General features: G+C 37.2%; 1 protein-coding gene across 1 annotated transcript in view; it reads left to right on the forward strand.

Moving 5' to 3' along the window:
• Positions 1-14,452, forward strand: part of LNPEP (leucyl and cystinyl aminopeptidase) — a 91,734-nt gene that overhangs the window by 42,527 nt on the left and 34,755 nt on the right. Inside the window, exons 2-4 of the mRNA XM_063084053.1 lie at positions 3,750-4,590; positions 8,678-8,816; positions 10,116-10,247. Of these exons, the coding sequence (XP_062940123.1) occupies positions 3,750-4,590; positions 8,678-8,816; positions 10,116-10,247 (1,112 nt within the window). The remainder of the gene's footprint in view (positions 1-3,749; positions 4,591-8,677; positions 8,817-10,115; positions 10,248-14,452) is intronic.

Consider the following 14,452-nt stretch of genomic DNA (forward strand, 5'->3'; position numbering starts at 1 on the left):
GTATAGTTTCCAGAATTTCGTTTGTTATTGATTTTAGTTTTAATCCATTGTGGTCTGAGAAAATACATGGGATAATTCCAATTTTTTGAATTTGTTGAGACTTGATTTGTGACCTAATATGTGATCTATCCTGGAGAATGGTCCATGTGCTGATGAGAAGAATGAATATTCTGAAGTTGTTGGATGGAATGTTCTGTAGATATCTGCCATGTCCAATTGGTCTAGAGTCTTGTTTAGATCTTGTGTTTCTCTACTGATTCTTTGCCTAGATGATCTGTCTAATATTGACAGTGGGGTGTTCAGGTCCCCTGCTATTATGGTATTAGTGTCTATTTCCTTCTTTAGGTCTAATAGAGTTTGTTTTATAAATCTGGCTGCTCCAACATTGGGTGCATACATATTTATGATTGTTATGTCTTCTTGATGGATCAGTCCTTTTATCATTATGTAGTGTCCCTCATTGTCTCTTTTTATGGTTTTTAGTTTAAAGTCTACTTTGTCAGATATAAGAATAGCTACTCCAGCTTGTTTTTCTTTTCTGTTTGCATGGTAAATCTTTTTACATCCTTTCACTCTTAGTCTATGTGAGTCTTTATGGGTGAGGTGGGTCTCTTGAAGGCAGCATATAGTTGGGTCTTCCTTTTTAATCCAGTCAGCCCGTCTGTGTCTTTGATTGGGGAATTTAAGCCTTTTATATTAAGATTTGTTATTGCAAAGTGTTGATTTATTCCTAGCATTTTGTTGATTGTTGTTTGGTTGTCTTAGATATCTTTTGTTCCTTGCTTTCTGATTTACTGTTTGTTTTCTGTGTTTGTCGTTTCCTTATATTGTAGATAGCCTTTTTGTTTGTTTGTTTTCTCTTCATGAATGCCATTTTTATTATTCTAGTGGGTTTAGAGTTTTCTTGGGTTTTTATGGCAGTGTTAGTTATTTTTTAGGAACCAAACCCAGTACTCCCTTTAGAATTTCTTGTAAGGGTGTTCGTGTGGTGGTGAACTCCCACAGTTTTTGTTTGTCTGAGAAATATACTATTTGCCCTTCATTTCGGAAGGATAGCCTTGCAGGGTAGAGTATTCTTGGCTGACAATCTCTGTCTTTTAGTATTTTGAATATATCATCCCATTCCTTTCTAGCTTTTAGGGTTTGTGATGAAAAGTCTGATGTTAGCCTGATTGGGGCTCCCTTATAGGTGGTTTGACACTTCTGTCTTGCAGCTTTTAAGATTCTCTCTTTGTCTCTGAGTTCTGCCAATTTGACTATAACATGTCTTGGAGAAGACCTTTTTGGGTTGAATACGTTTGGAGATCGTTGAGCTTCCTGGATCTGAAGATCTGTGATTTTTCCTATACCTGGGAAGTTTTCTGCCACTATTTTGTTGAATATGTTTTCAATGCAATCTCCGTTTTCCTCCCCTTCTGGAATACCCATGACTCGGATATTTGAGCGCTTAAGGTTGTCTGATATCTCTCTCAGATTTTCTTCAATGTCCTTGATTCTTTTTTCTTTTTTTTTTTTGTCTGCTTGTGTTATTTCAAACAGCCCATCTTCAAGTTCAGAGGTTCTCTCTTCAACTTCGACAAGCCTGCTGGTTAAACTCTCCATTGTGTTTTTTATTTCGCTGAATAACTTCTTCAGTTCGTCAAGTTCTGCTACATTTTTTTTCAGGGCATTGATTTCCTCGTACATTTCCTCTTTCCGGTCCTGTCTACTTTTCCTCATTTCATCATGATGTCTAGCTGAGTTTTCTTGTATCTCATTCAGTTTCCTTAGAATTATCACTCGAAATTCCTTGTCAGTCATTTCAAGGGCTTCTTGTTCTATAGGATCTAGAGCTTGAGATTTATTATCTTTGGGTGGTGTACTTTCTTCGTTTTTCATATTTCTGGTATCTTTTCTTGGATGTTTATTCATTGTGGTGGGGGTTTCACAGTCCACAGGTTTGACACTATTGACTAAGATGTTGCTGTGGTTGCCAATTTGGTATGGCTACCTCAGTGACTACTCAGTTGGCCACTAGTGCCTTGTGTGTGTGGTTGCCTCAGGTCTTGGGCCTCTCCGGGGAGCCACCTCTCTGGTCAGCTTGGACTCTGCCGGGCTGCTGGGTGACGGGGTGGTACCGCAGGGTGTTGCTCCTGCCGCTGCCGCTTCCCCCACTGCTGCCGCTCACGCCACTGCCGCCGGCTCTGCTGCCGCCACTTCCCCCGCTGCTATTGCTACCGCTGGTGCCGCTTCCCCCACTGCTACCGCTGGTGCCGCTTCCCCCACTGCTGCCGCTGGCGCCGCTACCACAGGCGCCTCTACCGCCAGTGCCTCTTACGCCGCTGCCTGCTCCTCCGCTGCTGCCGCTGCCGCCGGTTCCTCTGCTTATGCAGCTGTCTTTTCTCTTCCAGTAGGATCCATGCTCTAAGGCATGTGATGATGTTCAGGTCACCAGAGTGCACGTATACTGCAGTAGTTTACGAGGCTGGGAAGTCCAAAGTCCATCTGGAGGTGGTGACAGTGACCTTTGCAGTCGTGGCTCAGCCTGGCGGGGGGGCTGGGCGAAGATCTGGGCTCCTCCATCAGTTCTATGACTAAGTAGCTGTATGACTTTATGAAAATTAAGCAACCTATTTCTGTTTTTCCATTTTCTTGTGTCTGAAGTAGAATGCTTTCCATTTTATAGAATTGTTGTGAGGGTTAGAAATGATATATATAAAGTGTTTTGTAGGGAAAGGTTAATGGGAGGTTCAGTTTGATAACTTTTGAGATCCCTTAGAAACTAAAATTCTATGATTTCTAAATAAAGAACATTGCATGATCTAATCCTAGGAATTATTGATATATGTTGGACTGTTTACCTCTCTCCTTTTTGAGTCATTTTTTCTCAGTGATTCTGGACAAATTGGAAGATGTGGTTCTTTGTAGTTTGTAATAGCTCCCAGCACTATTCCACCCCAAAATCCACTAATACCCACAGTATATAGTATGGTTCTTACAGAGGGGAATATATTGTACTTCTTAATGCTATGGAAGTGCAAAAGTCAGATTGAATTATTGTTTCATCCTATTCTTAAAGTTTTTTGATCTTATTATTTTTTATTACTTCTTGCTTATGGAGATTTCTTATATAATTTGCTTCTTCCAGTTTGCTGTTGGATAGGAACATCTCTCTTCCGGGGGGAAAACAATAACTCATCCTGGTGCTTAGCCATCACTTAAGCCTAAAGAAAGGCGTACCAGTGTGTGGCACTTGTTAAGGAAAATGGCACTCAGGGAAGAGAACCACAAAGGCCCTGGAAGTAGGTTTCAGGCCTTTGAGCAGGAATTTTGGGGTCCTGGTGCCCAGACCCCAGAGCGGGGCATGAACTGTAGATGGGCACATCCCTTTGACCCTACTGACTTCTTGCACTGTGGGGATAGATAGCCAGAGGCAGGCCACAATAGGGCCCTCTAAAGCCTAGGGCCGGGGCCCAGTTTGTTGGGTACGAGTGTATTAAGGAAATTAGGATATAATCTTGACTACCTTTTTTGATACGAGCCTTTAGCTTTCTTGTTTCATGATTGTGATATACTTTTATTTATGCCTGAGTTTTTAATGGATGGCTCAAGAATGTCATGAGCATCTTATTTAATTCAGTAGCTCTGAGATGGAAATAAGTCTTGTGATTAAAAAAATTCTAAGATTAAATGTTATCTTTCTTGAAGAAAAGACTATTTATTATGAACTTTCTAACTTTGTGCCTTGTCCTTATGTTTTGGTTTTTTAGATCGGCTTCAGCTCCCCAGGAATATGATTGAAAACAGCATGTTTGAAGAAGAACCAGATGTGGTGGATTTAGCCAAAGAGCCTTGTTTACATCCTCTAGAGCCTGATGAGGTGGAATATGAGCCCCGGGGTTCCCGACTGCTGGTGCGGGGTCTTGGTGAGCATGAGATGGACGAGGACGAAGAGGATTATGAGTCATCTGCAAAGCTGCTGGGCATGTCCTTCATGAACAGAAGCTCAGGCCTTCGGAACAGTGCAACTGGCTACAGGCAGAGCCCAGATGGGGCTTGTTCAGTACCCTCTGCAAGGACCATGGTGGTCTGTGCATTTGTCATTGTGGTTGCCATTTCTGTAATCATGGTGATTTACCTACTACCCAGATGTACCTTTACCAAAGAAGGCTGCCATAAAAAAAACCAATCAATGGGACTAATTCAGCCGATTGCAACAAATGGGAAGTTGTTTCCATGGGCACAAATCAGGCTTCCCACTGCCGTTATTCCACTATGCTATGAACTTAACCTACACCCAAACCTAACATTGATGACATTCAGGGGTTCTGTGACAATTTCAGTTCAGGCTCTTCAGGCCACATGGAATATCATTCTTCATAGCACAGGTCATAATATTTCAAGAGTGACCTTTATGTCAGCAGTTTCAAGCCAAGAAAAACAAGTTGAGTTCCTGGAATATCCATTGCATGAACAAATTGCTATTGTTGCCCCTGAAACCCTTCTAGCAGGGCACAATTATACCTTGAAGATAGAGTATTCGGCAAATATATCTAGTTCTTACTATGGGTTTTATGGCATCTCCTACACAGATGAAAGTAATGAAAAAAAGTATGTAGCCCTCTTTAAATGATTCTGGTTTTATGCTCTGTAATGACTTCTGCAGTATGGATCTTTTTGCCCACACCAGAGACACTGAATGCAGTTTTTTTGCTTTTTAATTTAGGAAGTGATGTACAAAATAATAGAATTGTGATTTGGAAGAATCTGTTATTTCTCTTAGTCAAAGCCTTGAGTATATATCATGGTGGGGTGGGTGTGGGGGTGTGCTGGTAGAAGGAGATGAATAAAGATTATATCAGTTGTATTCTCTATCATAAAAACTTCGGTTATCTTGGACTTTTCATATTTTATACGATGAATCTAGTTCTTTCTCACCTCACAAAGTATAGGAAGCAGAGTAAAGAGGAGTATGGATTATTCTTTAACAATTGTCTTCTTAATGTGCAAGATTTTTAGGAGGTGCATAATGAAATGGAGAAAGAGGACATAAAGAAGTGTGGTATGCTTACACATACCATTTTTAGTATCCTTAATCTTTACTTTTATTTTTAATGCCAGTCTATTTTACATTTCTGATGGAAATTTAAAAAAAAAAAAGTCTAGGAGAGACTTAGTTTTTTCTTTAAAAAAAAAAAAGTGAGACAAACATAAAATTATTAAGCTCCCTGGTTGCACCATACATCTGCTTTATGCAGTTGGAGCATTCCCTGTGAATGAATATGTAAATTACTGATGCTGGCCATTTGGCTAATATATGTTAATGTATTAAGAGAAATAGTTAGAAATGAGTTTTAAGTCTATCTTAAGGAAATTTTTTGATTTTTCTTAAATGGGGAAAGAGACAAAGCAAGATCTGTAGTTCTATTCAGATAAGTAATTTTAATTTTTTCCTTTTACATAATACTTTTAAGATAAATGGCATGCTGGCTCAATTCTTGTATGAGATCTGGCATTGAACACAAATTTATTGCAGTGGCAGCTTGGGGGTTCTTGGCTTTAAACCTCCTTGTATAAAATCTCCATCATCCCTAGGAAATATAGGATATACATAAAAATAGTGTTCTTACTATGCAAATAGACCTTTTAGACAAGTCCCCTAGCCATCTCTTCTGGTCAGATTAGTGCCCCTGGAATCCTTGGATCTCTTGCTATATAATGGAATAAATGTTGTGTAGAATAGTAAGGGGACTTTTGGTGTGACCACTGTTGAGTCTTGCCCTGGGTTGGATTGAGTTGTGGAAAATGCTAGAAAAATAGAATACAGTTTCTTAAAATTAAGAAATAGAGTATTACAAAATAGTATTTTTAAATCTATTAAAATAAATTAGTCTGTGAAACTCTGCTATTACAAACAAACGTTAGTTCACTAACCTACCTGTTTCAGTAAAATGAATGTCCCACGTAATTGTATACTTTGATGTAAGATGAAAGTTTAAAAGATTATTTATACCTTTCAGGATGTCTGAAAACTGTAATTCAAAGCATTTTTTTTTTTTTTTTTTTTTTGTCTTTTGCTTTTAATTGTGCTTAGTTCTGTTAGAGAAATTTTTATACTTTTTTCCCCCTTCTGGGGTATAATTAAATATTTAAACTGGGAGGTGAAGCAATTAAGGTATATATATATCCCTGTTGATTAGAAAATCAGAGTGTAAGTAAATGTCAGACACCTTGCATAGACACTGCTTGTGGTAAGGGAACTTTACCTGTGTGTGATCTAAGAGGTGGAGATAGTCAGTAACCTTGTAGTTAAATCTAGAAGTTGATGATAGATTTAAGGTTTGAGGTAACAAACTGATGCAAAAGAACTAGTAAACAAATGTAGGGTGGTAGTGAGTTTCGTTTATTTATTTACTTAGTTTTTGTCCTTTAATCTCTTTTTCTCGAATTTAGGAAACATCCTCTTAAGAGGTCTGCTGTCCTATAATCTTACCCACAGTTTCCCCTCTCCTTCCACTGCCATCTTCCACACTACTGCTAGACTCGTATTTTTCAGAAGACCATGTTGGTCTTTGGTTTATGATCCTTCAGTAGTTCCTCATTTCTAATAAGATTTAGTTCAAGACCTTTCATGATCTGGCCCTTGATTTTTCTCATAGCTCTCTTCTGCCTTATTGAATTTCATGTGCACTTTCCTAAAATCTGGTGATAATAATAGCTAATATTTCTTGGGAACTGAAGTGCTAGAATCTTTTCCAGACATTTTATATGTTTTGTCTTCTATCCTGTCAAACCCACTAAGAAGTGGATATAAATATTATATACATTTTACAGCTGAGGAAACAGAGGCACATAAAGTAACTCATCCAACATCTCATGGCTCCAGATAGCAGAGGGGAGACTCAAAATCAAGGTCATTTTAACTACAGAAGCTGTACTCTTAACCACTATGGTGTACTGTCTCCCTAGTTCATACCTCTTTTCCTTTGTAAATTGTTATCCCCAGTGCTTAGAATTCTCTTACCTGACTCCCAGCTAATCCATAATTATCTTGAGTACTACTTGAGGAAGTGCTGATACTCTAATATTTCTAAAAGCAAATATATAGTCACCAATGAAAGAATAAGCTTCAAGGTGTTTAGTATAGATAGGACAGATTATAAGTACATCAAGCAGCAGTCTTCGCAAAGGGACTTTTATGTAAGAAAGTTATTGCTCCTCCTTTAACAATAATTTAAGGTTTTATTTGTTTTAGAATGCTATGATTTAATTTTTATCCAAAAGTGATGGTCCAATGTAGGCTCTCGTATGAATACTAGGGATATCATCAAACTTTATCCCCTTGTTCCTTGTGGCCTTTTCCAAAATCTATTTACTAGGTAAGCAGGTTGGGGGTGGGGTGAAGAAATGGAATGTTAGAAACATAATGTTTAAATTGTTTCATAAATGTTGATTGCTACATTTCTTGCGGTTTACCCAATAGAAAGTTCCTTACCAGGAAAAAACTAGAATAATTTTAAGTGTGGAAGAAGAGTTGTGGCTACCTAGCATTTGTAATAAATATCTATATAGGGCTTTATGGTATACAAGTAGTTTTTATTATGAATAGTCTTATTTGATTCTACCAAAAACCCTGTATGTTTGGCAGGGGATCCTATCTCAATCCTAATTTAACAAATAAGGAAATTGAGACACAGGTCACTGATTTGCCCAAAGTCATATGGCTGGTAAATTGCAAAGTTTGGGTCCTCTGTCTCCTAATCCCTTATTCTTTCTATTCTTATCTTCTAACCACGGAAACTAAGCCCTAACCAAGAGAGGCTACCGCATCCAAAGTGGTGATTGTATGTATGCCGTATTGATTGGTACCTGAAATATATACACCACGGTCACATTTGCCCTGATTACTCTGTGGCCATTTTGGGTGATCTCCCAAATGCAGATCTGCTTTATTCCTATACTTAATTGAAAATCTTTCCCATTTTTCCTCCCTAACCTGTAATTGAGGACTTTTATACATGTTATATTCTCAACTGTTGCTCTTATGCTATAGGAGGGGGAGGAAAATTTTTTCATTCATATACGAAGAAGTAAAGGAAACCAGAATACTTCAGAACACCTAGTTTTTTAAAATCTTCATGAAAGTGCAAGTTGTGAATTTGAGGTTTGGTGTTGAGAAGCTGGTGTCTGTACAGATGATTAGTGGCAATTAATGACCACCCTTCTTACTGATATTCCATCACAAACCTTTTTTAAGACTTCAGTGGCCAGCTGCAGCCTACCTTTGTGGCTCAACCTCCAGCTGTCCCAGTCCTTGGACATGCAGTACTTTCTTTCCTTGTGCTATCCACTCTTTCTAGAATGTACTCTCTTCCCTTCTCTACTTTTTCAAATACTCCTCATCTTTTAAGGCCCTCTTCAGATTTTATACCAGCTTCCTTATGGTGTCTTCAGCTTCCAGTTAGAATTCGTTTCTTATTCTTTGTCTCTACTGCTTTGTTTTCACTGTTAGGACATGATTTTCAGCCTGACATAAGTTTCTGTCCATTGTATAAACCCCTTCCTTTCCCAGTTGACTGCAGATCCTTTAATGACTGGGATTGTGCCATATTTACCTTAGTATCCCTAGTACTTGTCAGGGTGCTTTGTATAGTAGGGGTGCTCAATAATTACTGGATTGAATTTGCTTTTGTTTTAGGTACTTTGCAGCAACTCAATTTGAACCCCTGGCAGCAAGATCTGCTTTTCCTTGTTTTGATGAACCAGCATTTAAAGCCACATTTATCATCAGGATTGTAAGGGATGAGCAATACACTGCTTTATCAAATATGCCTAAGGTACTGTTCTGTTTCCCAAATGTAAAATCTTTGAATGGGTCTCTTTCTTTAAGAACACTTGAATTCCTCTTTGCCCAGCTACTGTTGAAATAATTAAAATCATATACATTAATAGTTTTTAAATAAGTACTTAAATAAAAATTAAAACATATGTTGGGATCAATTAGAAAATCAGAGGAAAGAGAAAGACCTGCTGGACTTGGAATGTCTGTGTAGGAAATGTGAAGTGTGTGCTATGTACTAACGTTTTGCAAATATTAATACTATGAACTAGTACAAGAGCAGAGTGATATTTTCCGAGACATGGTGAATTTGCTGTTCTAAGCAGTGTTATTTGATAGTGTTGAATCATGATTATTCTTTGTATTTTGTTGGTAAATGAAAAATCAATATTGTTATTTGGAGATTGACAACAAGAACATAAGTCTCCTTCTTGGGTGTTAGCTCTTCATGGGAGGCAGTGAAGGTGCAACCAGTCAGAATTGTTTTTATGCTAAATAGAACCTGTGGGGTCTCAGACACCTGAGGGGCTGTGTGCAGTCTAATAGGATCATCCTGGAACCCAAGTGGCTAGGGGAGAGGAGCAGTCATACCCAGAAAGCTATGAAGTCAGTTCCTGTAGGCAGAAGAGAATATGATCTGTCCTTAAAAGGGAGGGTACTCCAACAGCTCCTCCCCCAGCCATACTCTTCACCTTCATCTTTCTCTAAAAGAGGTGGATGCCTGCTTGACTAGTATCCCAGAACATATCTTAATTCACAGTTAGAAAATCCTGCAAGGTTGCCTGTATTCCCTTTTCTTGTGTCTGCTTCAGACTTCTCTAGTGACATACTGCCTTTGATCTCACTAAGCCTTGTTGGGCATCCTCAACATGGTACTCTATGAAGCCATTCAGATCATTTGGAGGGATATTCCAGCTCCTTCTTTTGTGGATGTATTTGTAGCAGTAGACTAGAGCACTCCTAGGTCGTAAGGAAGTATTTTGGTTTTGTTGGTGTTTTAAAGGAGAGAAAAGAGCCGCTGTTACTATCTCTTATTTAAATTTATCTAAAGCCATTTTTTTAGGCTAAAAACTCCTTAAGGATTTTCACTGTACTCAGTATGTCTTCATGATGAAGGATGGTAGAACATACTGAGACTAAGGATGGTGCACTCTCCAGAAACGTGCTGAGAGATTAAAAATATGCCAGCATCTTCACTACTTATTTCCTATTTGAATTTTCAGTTCCTCAGTTCGTTTGTCATTGTCATTTATTCCTTTAGTTACAGGGATTGTCATCTTTTCCCCTTTGCTTGTAGAAGTCGTCAGTTCTTATGGAAGATGGACTTGTTCAAGATGAGTTTTCCGAGAGTGTAAAGATGAGCACTTACCTGGTTGCCTTCATTGTGGGGGAGATGAAGAACCTGAGTCAGGACATAAATGGAACCCTGGTATGTTGAAGTGGTGATTGTCTGAGAGCCTGTTTCACAAGAGGTTAAGAGGAATTCTTGCTTTAATGATTCATGGTGCTTGCCTTTCACAGAAAACAAGCTTTTAGATTATACTCTGACATTTTATACCAAGATGCTACTGTTTTGCTTAGCTGTTATATATTGTTGATAATTTAATACGTGAAAGATAATAATTTTCAAGTTTCTTTTGATTTTACTTTTATAAGAGAATTCTGGTAAAACAGTGTATGAATACTAAAGCTTCTAGCACTGTGTTGTACAATATGGTGGCTTCTAGCCTTATGTGACTACATAGTTTTAAATCCATTAAAATTAAATACAATTTAAAATTTTCCTCAGTCTCACTAGCCACATTTCAAGTGTTCAATAGTGTTCATGTGCCTAGTGGCTACCGTACTGGATAGCTCTAGTTTATAAAAATTAGATGAACTTTCTTTTAAAAGCAATTCCTGATTGAATTTCTTTATCTTAATGAGTAAAATTGTTTGACTTAAGGGTCTATTTTATCTGTATTTTGCCAAAATTGATCATTTGTTCTAATTAGGCTTCTGTGTTTTTCTTTGTCATTAGTACCTGTCTCTAAGTGATTGGTTGGATTTTACACTTTACTTTCATAGTAGAGACTTAATAAAGCTAATATTTTTACACATTGATACTATAGAAGAAGAAAAAGCTCTTTTTAAGCTAAAATGGTTATCCATCATGATAGAAATGTGATGAATTTCTTAATATTTGTTTTCATATTTGTAATCCCCACGAAGGAATGTTGTCTGCCCTTTGAATAATTTTCAATTTCCTTTCTAGACTAAAGGGCTTTATTTTAATCACAACATACTTGGGTATTACATTTTGCTATTCTAAAAGGGTATACTTTTCCTATTAGAAAAGATTATCATGTCTACCCCATACCTGCTGTTTATCAGCAATAATACTGTATGTCTTTATGCTCTACACTAAAGGATGGCATACTACTCAAGAATTAATCTAAGTGTTTGAGGGTAAGTATAAACTACATATTGAGTAAGTGCTCAATATGGCTTACTCACCTTTGGATTGAAAGCCTTTATGTCAAGTCTAAACAAAATTTTTCAGAGTCCTTTCAAAAGGATTTTAAGATTGGTTTAAATCTGAAATAATTCAATTAATTCCACTTCAGAAGTATTACACCATAAATTTAGCCCTTGATTTAGAGTCTGCAGCCTTGATAAAGCTGAAGGCCCAATCTAGACGAGTCCAATTTGCTTCTTATTCAAGACCCAGCTGAATATCACCCTCTCTGTGAAGATTTTCTTTCCTTCCCCCACTGAAATTAATCATTCCTTCTCTGATCTTTCATAGCGCTTTAGTTACATCTCTGTTGTAGTTCTTATCACACTCTTTGATATAAAACCTCCAGCACTTCTTATTGTATCCCAAAATGTATGCAATCTTGGCTTTTTTCTTTTCCTCCCTTCTTCCCTCCTTTCCTCTTCTCTCTGTCTTTTTCTTCCTCCCTCTCTGACTCCCTCCCTCCATCCATCCCTCTCTCTTTATTTCTTTCATCTGCTATGTTAGCTTCTTACTGCCTATAGGTTTACATTCAAACTCATCATTCTGATATGTATAAGGCCTTCCTTATAAATTCAGCTGTATTTCCAATTGCTCCAATGTGAATTCTTCCATCTAGCCAAACTGAATTATTCATTGCTCACATATATACCTTCTTTCTCATATGCATGTGTGTTTGTGTGGAGAGAGAGAGAGATTGAGAGAGAAGAGTTTCAGGTGACTATTTTTTTTTCTTTTGATTTACCTGTATTAGGAAGCAACATAGTTAAACATAGACTCTGGAATCTACCTGGGTTGAAATCCCTCCTACATAGCTCTGGGCCCTGAGCAGACTGCTCTCTAACACATTCTAAACCTCACCTTGCACAATTTTAATACTGTATTGCGTATGTTAGCTCTCTTAAGGATTACATTTTTAAAATCCTTAGAAAATGTTCAGCGTCTGGCATGTGTGTGCATACACATGCACACATGTAATACACATTTACTTACAGAGTATACATTCCCTTTTTTATATGTAAATACATTGCGAAGTCCCTTGCATGTCAGTAAATATAAATAATCTTCATTTTAATGCTATCCAGTAGTAAATGTGTTTTGAAAAAATTAACATTATACAAATAAACAATAGTTTTATTAATTTCATCCCTTTTTATTAGGAAATGGAGAGGCATGTAACATACATGGAGTTATACTCCGTACTGACAGCTGTCCTAGGCACTCATTTATAAGCATTTTTATTTTACAAACTAAATGAGGGGAAGGTATCAGCCCCATATTGCTGACGAAGAAACAGGATCTCAGAGAGGTTAATTAACCTAAGATTATATAGCCAGTAAGTGACAGTCAAAATTACACTGTCCACCACAATATGCTGCTGCTTACATCAAATGTTGTAAACAACTTATGTAGGTATGGTGATCAGAAATTCAAAACTTGGAGTCTAACAAAAGATTTTTATTATGCTTAAATGTTGTAATCTCCAGGATGGCTTCTGTTCTGTAATATTTGACAATAGGTCGATTTAACAAGGTTGAGGATTAAGGCAGTAGAGTTTTATTTACTGTCAATCTTACCCACCAACTAAAAATGTCAAAGTTAACAGATGATTGCACATTGTCCTGTTTAGTGGTAAAGACTGCTTTATTGTCAAAGTCCTAAAGAAAAACAAACACTTATTTTCTCATTTCTGTTTATTCTTTATTTCTTAAACCTCTCCCTGCCTTCAGGAATGCCATAATTACCCAGAAAATTCTAGGCCAGTTGTGAAATACACTACTTTATCTGTTTGTCTTGAGGTTTTTGTTTTGTTTTTTGCCACTGCGTGCTTTTTTTTTACCATACATATACAGGTCTAATTTGTAGAAGCAGAATCTAATTATGTTTAGTCAGCATCTGACATTCAACATTCAAATGGAATCTTCATCAGTATTATCTGTGTGAAGTTATAATTTTAATTTATTCATATTTAGTCAGGAACATGACTTTGTTTCAAATTTTCAGCTAAAAACATTTCTATCTCAAGTATCTTTCCATCAGCTTGGGACATTGTACACAATATATATCATTTTCCTAAAGTCCTGTATAATCAGTTATTCTGGATAGACTTGGTACTATTTTTTCATTTTGTTTTATTTTCAGGAATTTATGCTTTTTTGTGTGTTCAGTTATCTGTTTAGGATAGCTGATGTTTTTCAGGAAATTTAGTATTGAAAATTAAGTATTTTCTGCCTTTATAAATCTCACAGACCTTATTATTGTCCTTTTTGGGAGGGATGAGGTTTGATTCTGTTTTTGCTATTGTTAACTAGTTTTCGTTTTTATTAAATTAAGGTACAGGTAAGTTAAACCTAATGAATCTGTTATTCCTGAACTTTAAAGAGCCCTTTTCTCTGAGAGCTGGCTAGAGATCTTTACAGTTGTGTTTTTAGAACTCTCCAATATGGTCTTTGCGAGAGATCTGTCAAGAAAACTTTTAAGTTGTAAATCTTAAGGCCTAGGTGCCAGTTGACTTGGATTTAACAATGTTTAGAGAACTCTTACTAAGCCTGGAATGCTGTTCAAGACTTTCTTCTCAGCTAGATTACTCTCTTTGTTTATTTCTTACTGCTTCTGTTGCTCTTAGAACTAGCTTGATGATCATTATAATGACCAGCTAATTTTTCTCTATTAAGAACTCATAGCACATGTTTTTTTAAGGAACAGGAAAAGAAACAGGAAGAGAAAATACCAAACTACCTTTTTTCCTAATCATTGTATTCTAGAAATGGGAGTAAGTGGACCCTTCAGTTAGATTTTAGTTTCATGTGAACTTCTCGTTCCTCCCCTGACTTGTCCTCTAACCAAAGGTGCTTTCACACACAGTGATGGGAGTGGCCAGATGGTGTGTGTGGCAGAGGTATGTTTGAGGAGGAATCTAGGGATATGGGTGGTGTTTCTCGTGGGATGACATCTTAGCGTCTTTTCCTCATAGCATGTGTCTCGTACTGAATGGGCAATGGGAGACATGAGTCTATTGTTCCCTTATTTGGTTTTAGTTATTGTGTGCCACTGATAATGTGAGTGTTTCACTGTATTTTTTTTTTAATACAACATGATTCATAAAAACAAACCAACAACTGAAAAAAGAGTAAGCT

The sequence above is a fragment of the Cynocephalus volans genome, chromosome 2 (assembly GCF_027409185.1).
Source record: "Cynocephalus volans isolate mCynVol1 chromosome 2, mCynVol1.pri, whole genome shotgun sequence".
In the NCBI taxonomy this organism is placed as follows: Eukaryota; Metazoa; Chordata; class Mammalia; order Dermoptera; family Cynocephalidae; genus Cynocephalus; species Cynocephalus volans.